This window comes from Budorcas taxicolor, chromosome 6 (genome assembly GCF_023091745.1).
Source record: "Budorcas taxicolor isolate Tak-1 chromosome 6, Takin1.1, whole genome shotgun sequence".
Classification (NCBI taxonomy): domain Eukaryota; kingdom Metazoa; phylum Chordata; class Mammalia; order Artiodactyla; family Bovidae; genus Budorcas; species Budorcas taxicolor.
The window spans coordinates 93,586,947-93,611,035 of NC_068915.1; the positions used below are offsets into that span (position 1 = coordinate 93,586,947).

At 36.4% G+C, this 24,089-nt stretch overlaps 1 protein-coding gene across 2 annotated transcripts in view; it reads left to right on the forward strand.

Moving 5' to 3' along the window:
- BMP2K (BMP2 inducible kinase) overlaps positions 1-24,089 on the forward strand; it is a 116,889-nt gene that overhangs the window by 55,001 nt on the left and 37,799 nt on the right. For both annotated transcript variants that reach the window (XM_052641887.1, XM_052641888.1), the window contains exons 3-8: positions 215-320; positions 5,886-6,028; positions 8,893-9,014; positions 11,222-11,303; positions 15,308-15,440; positions 21,722-21,825. In XM_052641887.1, coding sequence (XP_052497847.1) covers positions 215-320; positions 5,886-6,028; positions 8,893-9,014; positions 11,222-11,303; positions 15,308-15,440; positions 21,722-21,825 — 690 coding nt within the window. The remainder of the gene's footprint in view (positions 1-214; positions 321-5,885; positions 6,029-8,892; positions 9,015-11,221; positions 11,304-15,307; positions 15,441-21,721; positions 21,826-24,089) is intronic.

A 24,089-nucleotide genomic window follows, 5' to 3' on the forward strand; every position in this document is an offset into this window, starting at 1 on the left:
TATTCGTTAACTTTCTGTCTATTAGAAAATGACAGTCATGTGTAACTAAACTTTCCATTGAAACTGCAGAAATTTTTTTAAACATGTCAGATTCCATACTTAAATTTTACTTTTTGAAATTCTTTAAATATATTAGTTTAAACTTCAAATCATTAACAATAGATGTTTAAAATACATGTTTTCCAGTTTTTAAAATTTTGTTTATTTTTTACAGAAAGAGCTATCTGGTCACAAAAATATCGTGGGTTATTTGGACTGTGCTGTAAATTCAATTAGTGATAATGTATGGGAAGTGCTTATCTTAATGGAATATTGTCGAGGTAAGTATTTCTCTGCATTTGTTTTATGCCAAAAGAATTTGCTCATAAAATGGGTTATTAGGTGTCTTGGTTTCTCCCTGGGCAGCTGTTATCTAATTCTGGACACTCATTGCACCTCAGCTTTAATTATTTGTCTAATTAAGGAATGCTGTTGGAAAATAATTTATAATATTGTTGCTTTGGTGATATGAGCACATGTAAATGGACAATTAGAAAACGCCTTTGGGTTTAAAATAGGAAATCTAAGCAATCACATTTCCTGATCCCTGTACATTTCTTTTATAGTCTAACCAAGAAGAACATGCCGTGTCCATATTAGTATTATAGGATTTTTCCAGAATGCTACTATGTTATCCTTGGGCATATTGAATGTAATAAATTTAAAGATTCATTTTGATCTATAATTTTTATAAATTTATGTGGTCTTTTGTAAACATCAGAAGATAGAAAACTACTTTTTATTTGACTCTAATGTGTTATTTTCAAAGAAATATTTACTTGTAGAGTATACTGAAGAATTATAATCAAAGTCTTGATTTTTTTTTTTTTAAACTTTAACATGTGTGAAGGGGTCAACTAGTCAATTACCTGCAACCTTGCCTTCTTCCCCCCATGCACACCTGGCCTCCTCCAGACTGTAACTGGCAGTTTGGGTTCTAGGAAGACCTGTTTTATATTTAGATTCTCTTAAAACAGTTATGATTGTTAACTATCATACCAGGAACTCTGATCAGTTCCTGAAGTTTAGAGGAGGAGGAGGAGGAGGATGGTGATGGTAAGTGAAAAGATTTAGTCTTACTTTACTCCAGTCTTGTAAGAAGGGAAGGACAGAGGAAAATGAAGTGAATCAGTATTATAATATCTGTTGTGATACATTTGTAACTTATATAAACAATTAGATATTTTTGTGATTGTTCTTCCTTATTTTTATCTTCTCTACTGTAAAGCATTATGATCCCTTGAAGGAGACAATACTGATTTTCCTTACTTTGCTGAATTCTAACATTTAAGGTGCTAATTCTTAGCTTAATTAGAGTTGACTAATAGCCCTTGACTATTGATAACTTTTTAAAAATAATTGAGCATAATCATAATCCTGAATGAGTTTAATTAAAATTGTCATTCAGAAGACATTTTAAAAGGGGAACCAAACGAGCTTCAGTTTTTAAGGAAGTGAGTATTTGTGGGGGGGTGGTGCCAGTGGTACAGTCTGTGGCAGATGAAATTTAATTATCTTGTAAAAAATAAAGTCGTATCTGCTGCTGCTGAGTCGCTTCAGTTGTGTCTGACTCTGTGTGACCCCAGAGACGGAATCCCACCAGGCTCCCCTGTCCCTGGGATTCTCCAGGCAAGAACACTGGAGTGGGTTGCCATTTCCTTCTCCAATGCATGAAAATGAAAAATGAAAGGGAAGTCGCTCAGTCGTGTCCGACTGTTAGCGACCCCGTGGATTGCAGCCCACCAGGCTCCTCCATCCATGGGATTTTCCAGGCAAGAGTACTGGAGTGGGGTGCCATTGCCTTCTCCGAAAGTCATATCAGCATTTAAATAAGATGGTAGGTTGCACTGTTTGGCATTTTAAATTAAATGGTAATGAGTGCAATCTCAGAAATATGAAGATTGTTGAGGATAGAAAAAATGGTGACTTTTTAAATTTTAATCATGAAATTGGGCAGAGTATAAAAGTTTTGTTTAGGGGATGATATCTGTTTGAAAAATATGTAAATATTTGGAAGTTACCAACGTCTTACTTTAAAAGACCTTCAGTCTTCAGCAATATTTGCTTTTTGGATATGATTTTTAAATTTTTCATTAGAATAATTTTACTTTAATGTCTTGTTGTTGCTCAGTTGTGTCTGACATTTTGTGATCCCATGGACTGAAGCATACCAGGCTTCCCTGTCCTTCACCGTCTCACAAGAGTTTGCTCAAACTCATGTCTGTTGAGTTGGTGATATCATCCAACCATTTCATCCTCTGTCATCCCCTTCTTCCTCCTTCAGTCTTTCCCAGCATCAGGATCTTTTCCAGGGAGTCAGCTCTTCGCATCAGGTGGCCAAAGTATTGGAGTTTCAGCTTCAGCATCAGTCCTTCCTATGAATATTCAGGATTGATTTCCTTTAGGATTGACTTGTTTGATTGCCTTGCTGTCCAAGGGACTCTAAAGAGTCTTCTCCAGCACCATGGTTCAAAGGCATCAATCCTTCGGGCTCAGCCTTTTTTATTGTCCAGCTCTCACATCTGTACATGACTACTGGAGAAACCATACCCTTGACTGTTCGACATTTGTGGGCAAAGTAATGTCTCTGCTTTTTAATACACTATCTATTTAGAAGACTTCGGTTTTGAATAATTAAATTTCATTTGTTTCTACATTTGACGTGTGGCTCAGATAGAGCCTTTAGCTTTTTCTGGGAACTTAGATTTTGTAATTCAGGGCTTCTAACCCAAAGATCTCTAAAGGGAAAAAATACTGACTGACTCTTTGTTTAAAATTTATTCTACTCATTAAAACATTGAAAGTTTGCAAGAGATAGAATGAATTAAAGGTTATGATTTCTTTAACTGTGAAATGATAGTTGAATAACGTGAATGTTGTTGTTCAGTCGCTAAGTTGTGTCCGACCCTTTGAGACCCTATAAACTGCAGCATGCCTGGTTTCCCTGTCCTTCACTATCTCCTGGAGTTTGCTCACATTCATGTCCATTGAATCGGTGATGTCTAACCATCTCATTCTCTGCCGCCCTCTTCTCCTCTTGCCTTCAATCTTTCCCAGCATTAGGGTCTTTTCCAATGAGCTGACTCTTCATATCAGGTGGCCAAAGTATTGGAGCTTCAGCATCAATCCTTCCAATGAGTACTCAGGATTGATTTCCTTTAGGATTTACTGGTTTGATTTCCTTGCAGTCTGAGGGACTCTTAAAAGTGTGTGTGTGAGTTGCTCAGTCATGTCTGACTCTGTGTCCCTATAGACTGTAGCCAGCCAGGCTCCTCTGTTTGTGGAATTCTTCCAGGGAAGAATACTGGAGTCTGTAGCCATTCTCTTCTCCAGGGGATCTTCCTGACTCAGGGATCAAACCCAGGACTTCTGCATTGCAGGGAGATTTTTTTCCCATTGAGCCATCAGAGAAGCTTGAATAATATGAATAAACACCAATAAACCACTTCTTTTACTGTTTAATTTTTGCATAAAATGAGCCAGGACATTTGACAAAGTATGGAGAAAATTGCTGCATAGTCAGGTGCCTCAGTCTTATATGAGATACTTTGAACAAATTATAACCAAATAGACCTGAGTTTTCTCAAAATTGAGGATTCATGGGCAAAATTAATGTTATTTTCCTCTGCTGTAAAGTTCTAAGGAAAAACTAGCCGTTTCAGAAAACATATGAGAATGCTGTTTAGACAGTAATAATAGAAGGAACAAGTATGTGTGCACCTTCTTCACTTGAGGCACTCAGTTGTACCCAACTCTGTGACCCCATGGACTTTAGCACATCAGGCTTCCTGTCCATCACCAACTCCCAGAGCTTGCTCAGACTCATGTCCATCGAGTCGGTGATGCTATCCAACCATCTCATCCTGTGTTATCCCCTTCTCCTGCCTTCAATTTCCCAGCAGCGGGATCTTTTCCAGTGAGTCAGTTCTTTGCACCAGGTGGCCAAAGTATTGGAGTTTCAGCTTCAGCATCAGTCCTTCCAATGAACATTCAGGACTGATTTCCTTTGGGATTTGATCTTGCAGTCCAAGGGACTCTCAAGAGTCTTCTCTAACACACAGCTCGAAAGCATCAATTCTTCGGCACTCAGCTTTCTTTATAGTCCAGCTCTCACATCTATATATGACTACTGGAAAAACCATGGCTTTGACTAGAGGGACCTTTGTTGGCAGAGTAATGTCCCTGCTTTTTAATATGCTGTCTAGGTTTGTCATAGCTTTTCTTCCAAGGAGCAAGTGTCTTTTAATTTCATGGCTGCATCACCATCTGCAGTGATTTTGGAGCCCCCTAAAATAAAGTCTGTCACCGTTTCACTTGTTTCCCCATCTATTTGCCATGAAGTGATGGGATCGGATGCCATAATCTTAGTTTTTTGAATGTTGAGTTGTAAGCCAACTTTTTCACTCCTCTTTCACTTTCATCAAGAGGCTCTTTAGTTCTCCTTTGCTTCCTGCCATAAGGGTGGTGTCGTTTACATATCTGAGGTTACTGATATTTCTCCCGGCAATCTTGATTGCAGCTTGTGCTTCATCCAGCTCAGCATTTCTCATGATGTACTCTGCATATAAGTTAAATAAGCAGGGTGACAATATACAGCCTTGACGTACTCCTTTCCCAATTTGGAACTAGGTGTTGTTCCATGCACCTTCTTACACATTACAAAATAACAGACATTCATTTATTCAAACTTATTAAAGGAAAGTTTCAAACTTAAACACAAGTTTGCCTTTTTAAATTTCCGTACTTTATTTAGGTTAGAATGTTTTCTGAATGAATCATGTATTTGTATTCTGAGAATAAGATAGTAAGCTTTCTCTTAGTGTAAGAATTGTCACCATTATGCTGTTAGTTGTTGTAGTCCACTCAGTACTTATTTAATAACTCTCTCAGGGCTTGTTGGTGTGGCCGTTTGACTTTGGTAAGTTACTCTGCCCTGGTAAGTTATCTCTTAACCTGGTTTAGAACATTAGTCTTTTATAGATCTCTTTTTGTCTCTTGTGATTCCTCCTTCCCCTAGTCAAGATCTTTTCAAAATCAGATCAGGAAGTTTCCTTGATTCTCAAGATAAAATCTAAAATTTCTCTCTCTCTCATCAGTATCATCTTATTTTACTCTCTTCTTAATGCTTTCTAGACCATACTCACATTGGTTCTCTTTAACTTATTCAAAATCATCAAACTCTTTCCCAAACTAGGGAAAAGGCCTTTTTACATGTCACTTGCTGTCAGTAGGGTGTTCTCCCAAATCTCTGCCAGGTTAATTTCTAATTAACCTTCAGTTTAAACATAAATAATCACTTCCTTAGATAGGCCTTCTCTGCCAGTCTTTTCTTCCCATCCTTTACCAATTTAAATTTGGGTTTTTCTCATACAATACTTGTTGTATGTAACTTTGATAAATACTTATGTGTGTGATTGTGTAGTAATTTATCTCTACCTTTAGGTATAAATTTTGTGATAATAGAGACTTTATTTTCGTTCACTAATGTTTACTCACAAAATTAGCATGGTTGAATAACTGTTGCTTCAAATTTATGATGCCATCAGTTACAAGGTACATCTTGATTTTGGAATTGTTAAAATGTTAAAATACGGCCAATGGTAATAGCAGAACATCAGTTATTTAAAATGAGAACATCAGATGTTCTCATTTCAAAGATGTAAAATGTGAAAAAAAAAGTATGTCATTGAATCAACAGAATATGGTGTATAATAAGCATCCTTACAGGAAAATTATGAAAAAGCCAGTTTCCCATTACCTGAGACCATAAAGTCATTTCTTAATTTCTTTGTCTGTGGTAGTCTTCATTTATTAAAAGTGTAATCAAAATTACTTTTTTTGGTTAGCTGGGCAGGTAGTGAATCAGATGAATAAGAAGCTGCAGACTGGCTTTACGGAAGTAGAAGTGTTACAGATATTCTGTGATACCTGTGAAGCTGTTGCAAGGTTGCATCAGTGTAAGACTCCGATAATTCACCGGGATCTCAAGGTATGAACTTTAGACTCCTTATGGATTACTGCCTTTTAAACTTTGGAGTTAAAATATCCTTGGTCTGTCTTCATGTAAGGCAGTTCCTGTTACCAGGACTGAGATCGGTCTCTCCATTCTCTGCTGCGTTTCCTGAGGCCATGTAGAGACTGACTATAGAACTGAAACTGTGCTTTCCATGACCCTGACAGTTTCTCGCATGGTTGTAGAGATGGATTTTGTGCTCCCTACTCTGCTTCTGTTGTACTGAGCAGGCTTCTTTAAAAGGTTTCATATGAGCAAGAATATGAACGTCACTGACTCAGTGGATGTCTCTCCACACTGTCCTTCCAACACTCCTCCTGTTTCCTATAATTCATTTTAAGCATCAAGGAATTTTCCGGAGATATTGGAGGTCACTGTAAATGGGTCTCTTTACTTACTTATCTATAATTTGCTACAGTTTTAGATAGTTTCTTATAACTTGGTGGTGATTGTCACCTTAAGGTCACTTTGTCTTTCATATTCATGAATTGGACCTTTTGTGTATGGTACCCACCTGTTACACTAGAAAAAGTGCCCAAAGGGGATTGACTATCCCTGGAATTATATTGCTCGAGCTATCACTACATTCTTTAGAGACATGGATATCTTCTTTGATACTTGCAAACACTAAGATTATAAAAATTCCTCTTTCTGAAATGTTCTATGCCCAGATATCCCAAGGTAAACCTTTCCCTCACTTCAAGTTCACTCAGATTCACTTTCTCAGAGTCCTGCACTAGTACCACCTTATTTATAATTATAACATAATCTTTCCATTTTCTACTTGTTTTACTGTTTATTATCATTTGTCAGTTTCTCAGATACTATGTAATTTGCTTATGTATTAAGACTACTGTTTTATTTTCTGTCCTCTTCCATTGGAAGGTAAGCTCTCTGTGAGCAGGGATTTCTCTCTTTTGTTATGATTTATCCAAGCATTTTGTACAGTGCCTGGCACATAGCAGAGTCTCAGTAAATATTTGCTGAATAAATGAATCTCAATTCTGACTTATTATTGGGCTTCCCAGGTGGTGCTAGTGGTAAAGAACCTGCCTGCCAGTGCAGGAGACATAAGAGAGGCGGGTTTGATCCCTGGGTTGGGAAGATCCCCTGGAGGAAGGCATGGCAACCCACTCCAGTATTCTTGCCTGGAGAATCCCCGTGGACAGAGGAGCCTGGCAGCCTACAGTCTATAGGGTTGCAAAAAGTCAGACACGACTGAAGCGATTGAGCACTCAGCACACACAACTTCGAAAAGTGATAATAAAATGCTCTTAAGATATAAGAGAATAGAAGATGTTACTCAGAATATAGGTTGTTAACCATGAAAGCATCTTTTAGGGAAACTTATGCTAAAGAATACAAGCTAAGGTAAGATGACAGTGTTTGACTCCACATCTGTCTCTTAATTTGGATAATCAGTGTAGCATCTTTTATTTCAGTTCTTCTGGATATGCAGCTCTTTTACATTTTCCCTAATAATTTGGTCAGATGTTTTTGTGCTATTTTAGCTCATTAACTTTTTTAATGTAAAGTTGATGTTTTCAGCCAAGTCTTCCTTGGCTTTAAAACAAAGACATTGAATTGCATACTTTTATATAGACTATATTGAATAGAGTTAGTTCTTTTTACATGTGGAAATTTATTCATACCTGCTTAAGTAGCTTTTTTAAAGTAGATTTCTTGTATAAATATTTTGTACAAGTATGTTTAAAAGTAAACTAAAATGAAATATAGAATAAAAATTATAAAGAAACTAATGTGAGTATTTTGGTAGCGTGGAGAGAAATTTAATTACTCATTCAAGGCTCTGTCATAAAAATACTGTAAAAAAAGTTAATAATAATAGTGTCATTTATTGAATGCTTACCTTATTTCATTTGTGTTCTAAGCTTTTTACATGTTTTAATACATTCAGCTTTTACAGTTTTTACAACAATCTCATGTAGCAGATGTTATTTCCCCCGTTTATAGGTAAGGAGACTGAAGCACAGAGTGGTTAGGCAAATTGTCTAGGGTACATGAGATAGTAAGTAGCACAGTTGGGCTGTGAACCCACACTCTCCTGTTTTAGAAACTGTGCGCGTGACTTTTAAGTTTTTATGACTCCGATCTCTGAAGTTAAGACACAAAGTTAGATCTGTGTTTTCAGTGTAATGTTTTAGATAAAAATGGAATAGGAGTTAATCAGAGGTGGAATTGGAATGGTTTATGTTTTTTCTGTAGAAAAACTGAAGTGTCAGAAAAGGAGGAAAATGGAAGGTAGGGTATAGACTCACTTGCCACTAGCTGTTCTCTCTTGTAGAAGCAGTTATAGAGAGGACTTACAGTTACTTGAGGGCTTCCCAGGCGGCTCAGTGGTAGAGAATCCAGCGGCTAATGCAGGAGACACGGGTTTGATTCCTGAGTTGGAAAGATCCCCGGGAGAAGGAAATGGCAACCACTCCAGTAGTCTTGCCGGGAAATCCCATGAACAGCGGAGCCTGGCAGGCTACAGTCCATAGGGTCACAAATAGTTGGATACAACTTAGTGACTCAACATGTTACAACAAAAAGGGTTACTTGACTCTTGCAAAACTCATCCTGGTATGGAAGAAGCACTCCTCTGTTCTCAGTGAGAGAAGCAGCAGATAAAGTAACATGTATTTTTGTTCTGAATCATTGTCCTTTCTCACAGTTTGAGTACCTTCTCTCTATATATACTTGTGTATGTGTGTGTGTAGGGGGTGTGTGTATGTGTATAAAACAAGTCATTTGGTGTTTATTGTGTCAAAACATTGTCGTAAAAAGACAGTTTTCACTTTGAAAATACTACTAATTATTGATTTTCTTTTCTGAAGGTAGAAAATATTTTGTTGAATGATGGTGGAAACTATGTACTTTGTGACTTTGGCAGTGCCACAAATAAATTTCTTAATCCTCAAAAAGATGGAGTTAATACAGTAGAAGAAGAAATTAAAAAGTAAGTGTTAATTTTGTTTTGTCTCATGAGAATTTTAGGTAACTTGAGTTTGTGACCAGCTCTGATAGCTTAAACTTTAGGTATTCCATTAATAGATCTCTTTAAGATATTTCTGTGTGATATAATTGATGAGTTTACGTCTCATCTAGTTCAATAGGAAATACATTTTACCATGGAAGCAAAATTTTCATCTACATTTTAACAAATTAATCAAATTTAACAAATTTGTTAAATAAGCTGTAGTAATTAGTGGAATCATTAAAGGGAGTTTGAAGTTATTATTGAGTTCAATTAAACATCTTTGTGTTTATTGATACTGAGTGAGGATTTGTGCTTGTTAGGAAAAATATTTAAACTTTGACCTTGTATTTACTATTAAGAAGTTGATATTATTGCATTGAAAACTGTGTGGAAAACTTACTTTATAATACCGTTCTGGAGAATTCTTTGGTAGAAATATAAGTCATATCTGTCTTATGTTTTCTTAGCCTTGTATTTTCCATGGTTGCTAGAGTATTGCAAGGACTTCTCCCTGGCTTTTCGGTTTTCTAGTTTCAGAAAATAGTACTGTTTGTAAATCTTTGATCATCTTAATAAAATGCAGAATGCAGAAAGGTCTGTAAGAACAGGGTTTTCTAAGTAGCTTCCTTTTTCTAAGTTACTCTTCTTTACTTCCTCACGGATTCTCAGTTGTTTAAGGCTACCTATGAGCTTTTGTTTGAACTGTGACATGTATTTTGAAATAGGCTCAAATAGAGCAGTGTTCTTGCCTGGAGAATCCCAGGGACAGGGGAGCCTGGTGGGCTTCCGTCTATGGAGTCGCACAGAGTCGGACACAACTGAAGCGACTTAGCAGCAGCAGCAGCAGCAGCAGCAGAGCTGATCTTACTCTGGTCCATTTGTATAAACGTATGGTTTTCTAGACTTGTATTTCTACTCAGGAACAGCCTCTGATGGTTATGTTAAGATTCCATAAAAACAAACTCCTTAGTAAACTTATAAACATCCTGAAGAACACCAGAACAATGAATTATTGAATTGGCTTCTTGTGGGTATATGTATATACATATAATTTAAAAAGTTACTGGGTTGTGATATATAATGACTGTTACAGAATTCTGCTCAAGCATCTTTGGCTTGCTGAGAGTTTAATTTTTTGCTGTTAAGACCTGAAGTATAGCTAAAGTTTAGCAGAATTGTCCACTAGTGATGAACGTAATAAGCTCATCGGTTCTTGTACTTAGTGGCTCACAGAAATTAACAGTCTAATTGTTTATTCAGTTAACAGGGCGTACAACATATTGGACACTGTTGATGCTACACTATAGCAGTGAACAGAAAAAAGGCCTGTCCTCATGTAGTTTCTTTTCTGGTTTCTTAGATCACTCCTCTGTAGTAGTATCATTCAGAATGTATCACAGTTAGGGTGATTTGAAAAAAATAAGATGGTAGAATATTGAGTTTTAAGATACTTCATGTAAAATAAAAACATAAAAGCACTTAAAGTGAATCTTAAATTATGCCATAATATAGGAATTCTTTTGATAGTCTAATAATTTCTCCCATGAAATTGAGCAATACTTTATTCTGTTCATAGTGGATTTGGAGTTTTTATTCCTCTAAATATTTATTCACCGTACCTTTTAATTCCAAACTACTTATGTTAACAGTTCTGGAAGTGTACTTAATGTAATTAATAATAATTAATTATGACAACTAGATTACTTTTAAAAGAATAATTATAAAAACAAACCTCGAGGAGATTTACTACCACGTGTAAGGAATTATGTTAGGATTCATAAAAACAAACTGCTTAATAAACATATAAATTAATTTTTTGAGAGGGTAGAAGTTTTACTTTTAAATTAGTCAACTAAAATATTTTGATAAGGATATTTTTATAGTTAAATTGTACTATTTCATTTAAGAAATTCAAGGAAAACCATGTTTCCAGTACATTGTCTTTATTTAATTTTTTCTATTAAAAATTGTGTTTATTATTAAAGATGCAGTTGCACTTGTTGAATAAAAACGTGTATAATGCTTTGTATTGTTTAATCCTTGATGGGCTTTTAATGAGCTTTTAAAATAGTATTATTTCTCTATAATGTTATTGAACCTAAAAGTTTTTGTAGTATTTTATGTAGAAACAATGTAGTATGTCTTTTTTTTTATATCTCCACTCCATTTTACTTATTTACTGCCAGGTATACAACTCTGTCATACAGAGCCCCTGAAATGATCAACCTTTATGGAGGGAAGCCTGTCACCACCAAGGCTGATATCTGGGTAAGGCCACGAAAGGCTGGCATTGTCACTAACCAAATTAACAAATCTGAGTTCAGTTGATTATCTTCCCCCTGTCCTCCACAAGGTTATTTCCTGATAAGTAGAAGAGAGTGGTGGACAGTAAAGCTTACATAGCAGAAGAAAAATTTTAGCACATACCTTCTTGATCCGGAGATGGAAAACTTAGGTATAAAATAGCAAGTAAACAGTTTCCACATAATGTAACTTTTTATCACAGTATTTTTTAGAATTTAGATTATATATGATTGTTAAAATTTTTTTGATTTGAGTGCAGTTTTGGAAAAGCTGGCCATAACTCTTAACTGGTTATGCTTATAATTTTCTCAAGTATTTTAGGATCTTTTTAGTGGAAACTAACGTGAGTAAAATTAAAAAAAAATTATAAACATACCGTTGACTAACCTCTGTATATTGAGGTTCTTTGGCGTCTATATAGATTGAATTATTGAGGTATAACATGTTTCTGTGGCTTCCCTGGTGTCTCAGATGGTAAAGAATCTGCCTGCAGTGCAGAAGACCCAGGTTCGATCCCTGGGTCAGGAAGATCCCCTGGAGAAGGAAATGGCAACCCACTCCAGTATTCTTGCCTAGAGAATTCCATGGATGGAGAAGCCTGGGGAGCTACAGTCCAGGGGGTCTCAAAGAATTGGACACCACTGAGTACCTAACACACACAACATGTTTCTTTAGAGTTGAACTTTATGTTAGACTGTCAATACCTCTTTTGAGGTTATTTCATAAGTAAAATGTGTTTTGTCTGTATTTAATAAACTAGCAGGAAACTATTTTAAATGTGAATTCATTTAAATTTAACAAGCATTCAGCCATATCTGCCACCAGTGGCCATATTAGGAATTGAGGAAAAACATTCAGAAGTATTTCTAGAGTTTACAAGAAAGGTCATTTGGTTTCATTTTAAAGCATAATATTTAGAAAGCAATCAAGCGTAACGGGTGGAACCGAATGAATATCTTCTTGGTGTTCTTCTCCTGACCAGAACTTTTATAGAGATTGGGAAATATTCTTGCAAGGTAATGAGAAAAGAGTATCTACAATATTTTTCCCTCTGTCTACTAATACACTTTTTCATCAGTGGTTCTTAAATCTTGTGGTAGTTGAATTTTTAACCATATATGTAATTTAATGAAACCACAGATAGGTTTGATTTAGTTAATTTGCTCCTGCTTACAGATCCCCAGCTTGTATGACTCAAATTCAGTTGGCTCTTCTCAGCATTGACATTTGATTCACTAAATGGCTATAGTAAATGGCTTGTAGTATAATGTAGAAAACAAATTCAATTGAATCTTAATTTATAAAATGAAGGTATTAATTAGAGGAGGTGATTGTGGAAGTCTTTTCCTGGCTTAATTTTGTGACTAGTGTTGAAACCCACATTACCAAAAAGTATTTCAACAGCAGAGGAAACAAGACTCATACCTTGACTACTGTTTTGAAATCATCAAGGGTTGATTTTTAAAAAGTCTTTTAAGAACATGTTTGTTACCCAATGTCTTAACAAAAAGGAGGGAGTCTTTCTTTGTTGTTTGTTTTTCCCCAGGCTTAGAATGTGCCAGGATAGCTAAATTGTCAGTGATAGGTGGCTCAGTGGTGAAGAGTACATCTGCTAATGCAGGAAACATGAGTTTGATCCCTGGGTCAGGGAAGCTCCCCTGGAGAAGGAAATGGCAACTGACTCCAGTATTCTTGCCTGGGAAATCCCATAGACAGAGGAGCCTGGAGGGCTGCAATCCATGGGGTCACAAAAGAGTTGGGCAAAATTTAGCAACTAAACAGCAACAAGTTTAAAATTTATTCCATTTACAGGTTAGTTATATGGAATAGCATTTCTATAATGGGTAACTGGATATAGCTGTGGGATGACAAATAGATACTGAAAGATAAAAAAGAAGCCAGAAAAATTATCAGAAAACAATGTATATTTATATGCTTGAGAGAGATAGAGTTTTAATTTCTATGATACCATTTTTATGCTTGTCATAGCTCAGATGAAATGCCTACAACATTTTAGGTGTGAATTTGAGAATATTGAGAGAAAAAAAATTAGTTCATATCAGTTAAGAGCTATATTTTGATCTTATTTCAGAATAGTATTTAGAGAGTTATGATATTGAGGTTAAAGTATTCATATAGCATATATATTTTGGAGAAATTTATTTTTTACTTTGAAATTTCTATTGTAGGTTATTTTTATCCTGAGAACTAGGATGCTGATTTTATTGACCAATAGGAAATTCAGTGAGAGATGCTTCATGTTACCATTTAATGGGGAAAATGGAAGATGGTGATACTCAACCCTCAAAATGAGGTCATTCATTCCCTCTTGTTTCCTGAACAGTTCTCATTGTATCAAATGGAAAAAGAGGGAAATGCCTTTGGTGTGAAAAAAATTAGGACACCTCCTTGTGTTCATAGTCTGTGAAGCGGAGTATTTTAAATTAATGTTTTTGAAGTACACTGGCATTGCTATCTAAAATTGTTACCTGGGAACTCCCACAAGGTATACTCTAACAAAAGACACATTACTGAAGGTTTGATTGACAAGATAAAACTGGCTAAAAGGCAGATCTACTTTGCCTCACTGTCATCTGGGCAGAGGAAAGGTGTAATTTAATGCAGATATTACACCATTAATAGTCATTTTTTTAGTGCTGTTAAGGAAGCCTTTTGCTCAATTTGCAGTATAGAAGCTGAAAATATCTTCCTTAGAGAAAAATGCATCATAAATTTTTTAAAGCCACATTGAACTCGTTACTTCCATTCAGAATCTTTGTAGTTTTGTTAGTCACATAGTAAATAATCTAGTAATGTTTTTGAACGAATATATTGAAATTTCTAGAGTCTTTAAACTTTTTTCATTAAAGGACTATTGTAATATTTAAAATAATGTTTTGTAAATTAATACTGTTGAACTCAGGAAGGTAATTCTGTATTTTGTGATCTTTGTAGCAGTTATAAAACTAGTGTATTTGTTAATTGGCTTGCCAGGTTGCTGTGTGAAGAAAAAGCCAACATAGGAAAGCTGATGTGCTAATGTTTAGATAGGCCAGATTTCAGTTATTGCTGATGTAACTGTATAGTAACTACTGGATAATTTTATGTAATCAATGTAGAGTTAGAATTGTCCCTTACACTCATAACGCTTTGTAGGTGACACTTCTTGTGACAGCATAATGATCTCTTGAGCAGAAAATCACACTTTATTGCCACATCTCAGATCTGAGCTGTTGGCAGTTTAGCTAAAAATTTCCTGTGCTACTTTTCCAGACACAATTTGTGTCTTAGGGTGTTTTGTATTCGTTGTCAGAAAGTAGATTTATTGGCACTGTGATGACTATGAATCCATACAAGCAAAGCAGACAGGGCCCTTTCTGAATTTTATATAGATTACTCAGGTACAAATATGACTAGTATAATGTAGAATGGAAATGGTAGGATTATGTTTAGAAGTTGAGAATTAATTTTTATACTGTAAAATGACATGTGCTCAGTGAATAATCAGTGTTGATGGGTGTCTGATAAATTTAACTGTGCTGGCTAACTCCTATTTGAAACCTGGAATTTTAAAATGTGTTTTATAGTGAATTTTAAAAATATTCTGCTACAGGGAGCTTTGTGCTTGGTTTGTTGGTTGTTACATGCTAGCTGTGTACTAAATATATATTTTCTTTGTGAAAGAAATAAAAATGTAACTTTTCTCCCAAAGGGAAGCAGTCACTTCTAATTTTAGTTCTGTCATTCCTGATCTAGTGTTCTATGAGAGCATGAATTCAGACATCTAGCCACACACATTAACTTAAGTTGTAATTTGTGAAAAGATTGAGCCAATATAGAAACATTAAGCTTTTGTTTTTTATATAAGATATTTAGTTTTTCATTTGTGGTTTTTCTTTTGTTTGTTTGCTCTTGTGATTAAGTTGATACTTGAGTTCTGATGATATTCATGCTTCTTTGTTTTCCAGGCCCTGGGATGTTTACTGTATAAACTTTGTTTCTTCACTCTTCCTTTTGGTGAGAGCCAGGTTGCCATCTGTGACGGCAGCTTTACCATCCCAGACAACTCTCGTTACTCCCATAACATACATTGCTTAATAAGTAAGTACTTGGACAATTTATGAAAAGAATTGTAAGGTACTATACGTAGGGCCTGCTATTTCCATTCCTTTACCTAAAACTACTCTTTTAATTTCATGTTATTATAATTTTGTAGAACTACTATAGTCAAGAAATACATTTGAAAGGATGTTCAGGGACTTCCCTGGTGGTCCAGTGGTTGAGACTTTGCCTTCCAACGCAGAGGGTGCTGGTTTGACCTCTGGTTGGGGAGCTAGGATTCCACATACCTCACGGCCATAAAACCAAAACATAAAAACATAAAACAGAAGCAATATTGTAACAGAATCAATAAAGACTTTAAAATTTATCTACATCAAAAACAACTTTACAAAAAGATGCTTATAAGATTTTTATAGGAATGAAAGTAGACTGGTTACTGATTAGTATATGGATGTTTTTAAGCTCCAGATAAGCTTTTATAGAACATAGAGATTATGTAATTAAGGAAACTGGAATTTGTGGAAAAACTTTACAGCATAACATTTCATTATCCAGTCTTTGTACTTTTGAAATCAAAATAACCTGATCTGTTTCTTCTTTAGATCAAACTATTTCCAATTTAAAATTGTAGTTTATTTGCCACGTTTTTTACTGTTTATTCCTTGTTGATTATAAAATCAGAAAGCAACCTGAAGTGTAATAATTAGAAGGAGTAATCCTGTGGACCTTTCATTCCAAAAGAACGCCTCAATTTTTCTTACAGTCTCTTTTAAGAGTTTTTTCTTCCTTTTCGACAGATACTGTAACTTAATTCCTTGAATTTGCACATTGTATAATTTCTGCAAAAGATAATTTGTTATACATTTGGTGACTGACTAACTGTTGTAATTTATGAGGCTCATTTAACTCAAAAAAAAAAAAAAAAAAAGAGCAAACACTCCAAAAGAAAAACAATCAAAATGGAGCATTAAAGGATATATGTTGCTTCACTTGGCAAACTTATTTAAAGCATAATCTTCTTTGTTTCTTTAAAGAAATCCACATTGCTTTAATGTGGATTTGCCCATACACGTTGGAAATTAGAGGATTATGTCAGCTGAACACAAAAATTATACTGCTTCACATAGAGTGTTTTTCCTAGGTGAGGGGAACCAGAGTAATGGCGTAGGGGAAGTGGTGTTATAACTTACAGGGGAAAGGAAATAGCCCTAAGCTTGGCTGCTTCACTGCCAGCATGAACTTTCAGCTCTAATTGGAGAATATTAAATATGAGTGCTTGTACCTGGGGTTTCCTTCCCAGAGAGGTCTACCTCTCAGCTTTTGTGTGACTCTCTGCTAATGGACGACTTCCTGAAGAGCATCCTTGCTGGCTCAGAACTGCACTTTTATCTTTATTGGTGGAGAACCTCCTAGTCTTGTTTTGATATGTTTTTCTGTCCTTTTGACAGCTTTCAGCCAAATAAGCTACCTGCCTGGGCAGTCCAAGTTGCCTTTTCAGATACCAATTAATGTTTTTGTCAGTGTTCTGATGACTGAGCTGTATAGGTTTTCAGTGGTTTGTCCCAGCTCTCTTTCCCCATTAGCCTTGTTATTTTTAGCTTGCCATTTTGCAGAATGTTTTTTTAAAGAGTGAGTATACCTTTTGAGTATATATGAATAAACATCAGACCCATCAGCCACTCTGTCTTAACCAGGTGCTTTCTTCCTTCATTGCAAAATTTAGGGCATTAGGAGCATGAAAGAACTCTGATTAATTGGAATGCTCAAAAAATAGATTGAGGAATTTCCTTTGGCTGTTGAGTGTTCTAGCCAATTGAAATTTAACCTTTCTTTGAAGCCCTTGTTATAAATCACCATATCAGTGGCATGGTTTTGTTGTTAAGTATTTATGTTTTTATCACAATTGGACTGAGGATTTTATTGAGGATCTTGCAGTGTCTGCTGATTGCCAAAGGTGGGAGATGGGCAAAAGAGACGAAGGTGGTCAAAAGGTATAAACTTAGAGTTATAAAGTAAGTCCTGAGGATGTAATATACAGCATGTGACTATAGTTAAAAATACTGTACTGTGTACTGTATATTTCAATGTTGCTAAGACAGTAGATCTTAAAGAGTTCTCATCCCAAGGGAAAACAATGTCTAATTCTGTGAGGTGATAGATATTTGCTGTATCTACTGTGGTGACCCATTTCATAATACATATATACAGAAAATCATTATGTTACTCACATATTGAACTTCTGTCTGACCTGGGCTTTCCTGGTAGCTCAGCTGGTAAAGAATCTGCCCGCAATGCAGGAGACCCTGGTTTGATTCCTGGGTCAGGAAAATCCTCTGGATAAGGGATAGGATACCCACTTCCCTGGTGGCTCAGTGGGTAGAGAATCCGCCTACAATGCGGGAGACCTGGGTTCAGTCCCTGGGTTGGGAAGATTCCCCTGCAGGAGGGCATGGCAACCCACTCCAGTATTCTTGCCTGGAGAATCCCATGGACAGAGCAGCCTGGCGGGCTACTGTCCATGGGGTTGCAAAGAGTCAGACACGACTAAGTGACTAAGCACAGCACAGTTCTGTCTGACATATTTTACTTAGCATATTATGTTGCTGCTGCTGCTGCTGCTAAGTCACTTCAGTCGTGTCCGACTCTGTGCGACCCCATAGATGGCAGCCCACCAGGCTCCTCCGTCCTGGGATTCTCCAGGCAAGAACACTGGAGTGGGTTGAGACTTCCTTCTCCAATGCATGAAAATGAAAAGTGAGAGTGAAGTCGCTCAGTCGTGTCTGACCCGCAGCGACCCCATGGACTGCAGCCTTCCAGGCTCCTCCATCCACGGGATTCTCTAGGCAAGAGTACTGGAGTGGGATGCCATTGCCTTCTCCAGCATATTATGCTACCCTCATGTTTATTCATGTTGCAAATGGCAAGCTTTCTTTCTCTCTTTTTTAATGACTGAATAATATTCCATTGGTACATATACATACATAACACACACACACTTCACATTTTCTATATCCATTCATCCATTGATGGACACAAGTTGCTTTCTTGTCTTGGCTCTTGTAAATAATGCTGCAGTGAACTTGGGGGTGCAGATAGTTTTTTTTGAGTTAGTGTTTTTGTCTCTTTCAGATACATACTCAGAAGCAGGATTGATGGATTATATGATAGTTCTTTTTTCAACTTTTTGACATACCTCCATACTGTTTTCCATAGTGGCTGTACCAATTTACAGTCCCACCAACACTGCACAAGGGTTTCCTTTTTTCCACAATCTACCAACACCTGTTGGGCTTCCCAGGTGGCTTAGTGGTAAAGAATCTGTCAATGCAAGAAGACACAGGAGATGCAAGTTCTGTCTCTGGGTCAGGAAGATCCCTTGGAGGAGAAAATGGCAACCAATTCCAGTATTCTTGCCTGGGAAATCCCATGGACAGAGGAGCATGGCAGGCTACAGTCTGTGGTGTCACAGAGAGTCAGACATGACTGAGAGACTAATATACACATACATGTATACTTTTTAAAAGTTGATTTTATATTTGCAGTAGAAGCAAAGTTAATGGGAATGGTCTTGTGGTGACTCACATGATCATTTTAAGTTGGGTAAACAGGGGTGTATTCTACCTTCTTTGTCTTTTCTAAAAAACTTAGTAACTTGATTCACTTTTAGATCAATTAGATGTGTGTATTCATTAACCCAGCAGTCCCCAACCTTTTTGTTACCAGGGACGGCTTCTCTAGTGGCTCAGACAGTAAAGAATCGCCTGCCAAACAGGTGACCTGGGTTCAATCCCTGGGTCAGGAAGATCCCCTGGAGAAGGAAGTGGCAACCTACTCCAGTATTTTTGCTTAGACAATCCCATGGACAAAGGAGCCTGGTGGGCTATAGTCCAGGGGATTGCAAAAGAGCTGGACACAACTTGGCAAGTAAACAGCAACAACAGACAAACTAAACAGCCTCCAGAAAATGTATTCCCACATGAAAACATGAGTTAGGGGAGTTAGAGGTCCTTTTTGTTTGCTTGTAAGGTGATGTCAATCCACCGACAGCCTGGTTACTTAATCATTAGGAGATGTGCTATGCTTAACTTGAGAGAGAGAGAGTTACCTATACAGATAACGGTTAGAAAACATAAAAGCTCAAATTTATTTATTTCTCTTCAATGCTTCTCATCTACTGTAAAAGAAAAGAAATATATAGTGTTGCCTAAAGGATTCCCATTCCTCTCTAGATTCTCAAAAAACCTTTCCCAAGATTATGCCATGCCAGGGAAGTGTATTTTCATACCCTCACTGTTCTCTACTCCTGAAGAATTTCTTCTCCTGAACCGCATTTTGTTGTTATGTCACTGGTCTGCACGAAGGCGGGTGTAAGACCTGACTGTGTGTCACTCATTGTAGTTTCTTAGGGATATTGTTCACTCAGTGTGAACCATTTTTAGAAAGACTCAAAGGAGAATTTACTTTTTGCTTTCAATGTTAGAAGTGGTGCTTTTTCTTAGCACCTAGTTTGTTTTTAAGAATACTGCAATTCATATAATGGACCATGTTGCCCTATCTGTGTTGACAGCTAGAGGGCTAAATTTTTCCAGTTTTGGCCCTGCATTTGTGGGACCAAACATGTAATTTCTTTACTGACAACATTATCCCTCTTTTTTCTTTTTTTCCCCTTTCAGCCATTACTTTTTCATTAGTCTTAATTTTCTCATATATTAAAAAAGAATTACAGTTTTGTATGCCACTTCAAGTCCTCTATAGGAAAATATTTATAATTAGCTAGTATTGAAATAAGATTTTAAAGGCCAAATAAACTGAATTGTTAGGATAGCAAAGTTTTAGATTTATGAATTTTATAAGTTTCTTGTGATTTGTTTCATTTTTACAAATTACATGGATAAGCATTTATAAAAGTCTGTATAAATGTATTCCTATATCATGTACTGTTGTTGCTTCTAAAACAATGTGTGTTGCTATCAAGATAAAATATGGTTTTGGAGGATAAAATAAACCTTGTAGATTTTTTAGATCTTTTCTGGAATGAGGTTGAATATCAACTAATAAATAATAGAATTAAATGTTTTGGGTTATTTCATTCTAACAGATGATAAGATAATAAAATATCAACTTTATAAGTGGTATATGTTAGCCTTTTTAAGTGTATAAAACCAAGTGACATACAGAATATAATAAAACTGAGTTCAAAATCTCCCAAATAAATTGTTTGTGCTTAGTGTTGTTTGCCATACAACCATGTTTTTAACCAAGTTAACTTATCATGCTGTCGGAGATGTATTACATATTGTTTGTTCAGATATTACTTATGATTGAAAGGATTTAATTTTGATTTGTAATATTACATATGATTGAAAGGAGGATTTAATTTTGATTTGTAATATTCAGGTAGTTATTTATATACTTTTATCTCCAAACATAATTTTGTTAGCAAATTTCAGAATATTGTCTAATTAATGCTGTAAATTTTACATTGCAAATAGGTTTAAAAATGATTTGAACACGATAAGAATTTAATCAATGAAGCAGAGTTAGAACATGAAGAATACTGTAACAAAATATGGTTTTTTCATGTATAGGATGGAGTATAAATGTCAGCCTTCTTGTGACATTGTAATTTAGCAAGTAGTTCAAGAAATGTAGTGGCCATTTTGGTTAGAAAAAAGGTCAGGCCTTTCAAGCAGTGCTGTAGGACTGGTGTGAAAACTGTTCAAAATAGAACCATAAACCTTTGCTTGTATTTCTAAACATGTTGTGGATAGCATATTGAAATACAGAACTATGATGAATATTGCTGTCATCAGTGTGGGAAGAAAACGTGTTTTAAGAAAACTATAGTGCCAACCCTGTACTACTTCCCTATACTACTTTGTTAAATAGATTGTAATGCATACAGTTTAGTCTTCCTCTTCATAATTCAGAAGCCCTTAAAAATTAATAGATACCTAAAAATATTAGTAGGTATGTTAAAATTATTTTAGATAATAGTGAAAATAAGGACCCTTACTATAGCCCAGAAATTTTCTTGAATAATTCCCGTGTTGACTAAACTCACTTTTTGTTTTGTGTCAGAGTCTCAGAAGAATATTCATATTTGTAATTCATGCTTTCAGTTCCGACCTGTCCTAGGACTCATTTATCTTTAGCTTAGGATAATGTATAAAGTAACAATTTTTGTATTTTCTATAAACATTCCCAAAGTTTACTGGAAGCATCTCTAATCTTAGAATGGAAGTATATATCTTTTTAATGTGCCTCTAATTGCTTCTGTGTTCAGTGAAACTTCTTAACATTTTGATTTATTCTTGTAGGGTTCATGCTTGAACCAGATCCAGAGCGGAGACCCGATATATTTCAAGTGTCATATTTTGCATTTAAATTTGCCAAAAAGGATTGTCCAGTCTCCAACATTAATGTAAGTAGTTTTTGTATTATAAGTATCATAATATATATGAATTTAAAATTTCATCATGTGTGGGTATATATACTTTCAAAGTCACTTGTTTCATGACAAGTGATCTAACAGTATATTTGTAATTAGTATTTTTGATGCAAAGCTGCAGATACAAAGTGTATGTGCTGGGGTGCTCTGGGGAGCTACAGTAGACTTGATGGCACTCACTGCAGGACACTTTACATCACTGAGGGGATCACAGTGGCATCTCTGAAATAGCACAGACTATTATTAAGTTAACTATTGAAAAAGCAGAACTGTTAGATTTTGGGGGAGCATGGTGGGGCCGGGGGTGTCATGAAAAAATGGCTGAGGTACTCAGTATTCTGTAAACCGAGAAAGTTTGGTTGCCCTTGGTATACAGAGCATAGGCATTGTAAATGCAGAGAAGTGGGTTCAGGTCCACAGGACTGGAAAAGGTCAGTTTTCATTCCAGTCCCAAAGAAAGGCAATGCCAAAGAATGTTCAAACTTCCTCACAATTGCAATCATCTCACATGCTAGCAAAGTAATGCTCAAAATTCTTCAAGCCAGGCTTCAACAGTATGTGAACCATGAACTTGCAGGTGTTCAAGCTGGATTTAGAAAAGGCAAAGGAACCAGAGATCAAATTGCCAATATCTGTTGGATCACAGAAAAAGCAACAGACTTCCAGAAAAGCATTTACTTTGGCTTTATTGACTACACCAAAGCCTTTGACTGTGTGGATCACAACAAACTGTGGAAAAATTCTCAAAGAGATGGGAAGATGGGAATACCAGATCACCTGACTTGCTTCCTGAGAAATCTGTATGCAGGTCAAGAAGCAACAGTTAGAACTGGACATGGAACAACAGACTGGTTCCAAATAGGAAAAGGAGTACATCGAGGCTGTATATTGTCACGCTACTTATTTAACTTCTATGCAGGGTACATCATGTGAAATGCTGGCTGGATGAAGCACGAACTGGAATCAAGATTCCTGGCAGAAATATCAGTAACCTCAAATATTCAGATGACACCACCCTTTTGGCAGAAAGCAAAGAGGAACTAAAGAGCCTCTTGATGAAAGTGAAAAGGAGAGTGAAAAAGCTGGCTTAAAACTCAACATTCAGAAGACTAAGATCATGGTATCCAGTCGCATCACTTCATGGCAAACAGATGGGGAAACAATGGAAACAGTGAGAGACTATTTTCATGGGCTCCAAAATCACTGCAAATGGTGACTGCAGCCATGAAATTAAAAGATGCTTACTTGTTGAAAGAAAAGCTATGACCAAGCTAGATAGCATATTAAAAAGCAGAGACATTACTTTGCCAACAAAGGTCTGTCTAGTCAAAGCTATGGTTTTTCCAGTGGTCATGTATGGATGTAAGAGTTGGACCATAAAGAAAACCAAGTGCCGAAGAACTGATGCTTTTGAACTGTGGTGTTGGAGAAGACTCTTGAGAGTCCCTTGGACTGCAGGGAGATCCAACCAGTCCATCCTAAAGGAGATCAGTCGTGGGTGTTCATTGGAAGGACTGATGTTGAAGCTGAAACTCTGATACTTCGACCACCTCATGTGAAGAGCTGACTCATTGGAAAAGACCCTGATGCTGGGCAAGATTGAAGGCAGGAGGAGAAGGGGACGGCAGAGGATAAGATGACTGGATGGCATCACCGACTCGATGGACTGGAGTTTAAGCGAGTTCCAGGAGCTGGTGATGGACAGGGAGGCCTGGCGTGCTGCGGTCCATGGGATCACCAAGAGTCAGACACAACTGAGGGACTGAACTGAACTGGGCTCGGTTGTCTTTATCAGTGACTGGTTTTGTATATTTTGGGAAGTTGCTTAACGTTTGTTACTTTTTCTGTAAAACAAGGATGATAATTATGAGGATTAGAAATAATAACTGTAAAACCCAGTGTGTCGTTCAAGGAAGCTGTATTATAGCTGACACCATCAGAAGGCTTTGAATTGCATCTGTTGCCTGCACCCTGTACTTAACTATATTGGATTAATAGTACATGGCAAGTCTGCTAACTTGAATCAAGGTCTAGAATCAAACACTGAATTTAAGCTGTTTTCACCTTGAGTGGCCTGACTTTTTCTTATAGGTTTCCTTTGTGTATAACTTAATCTACTCCCCTAAGAAAAAAGAAGCAATTTGGTGCCTTTCCTTTTCAATTTTTGAAGTTCTTGTTACGTCAGTGTAATATATTCTCGTTTGAAGCTGAAAGTCATTGCGCACATTCTAGTAATG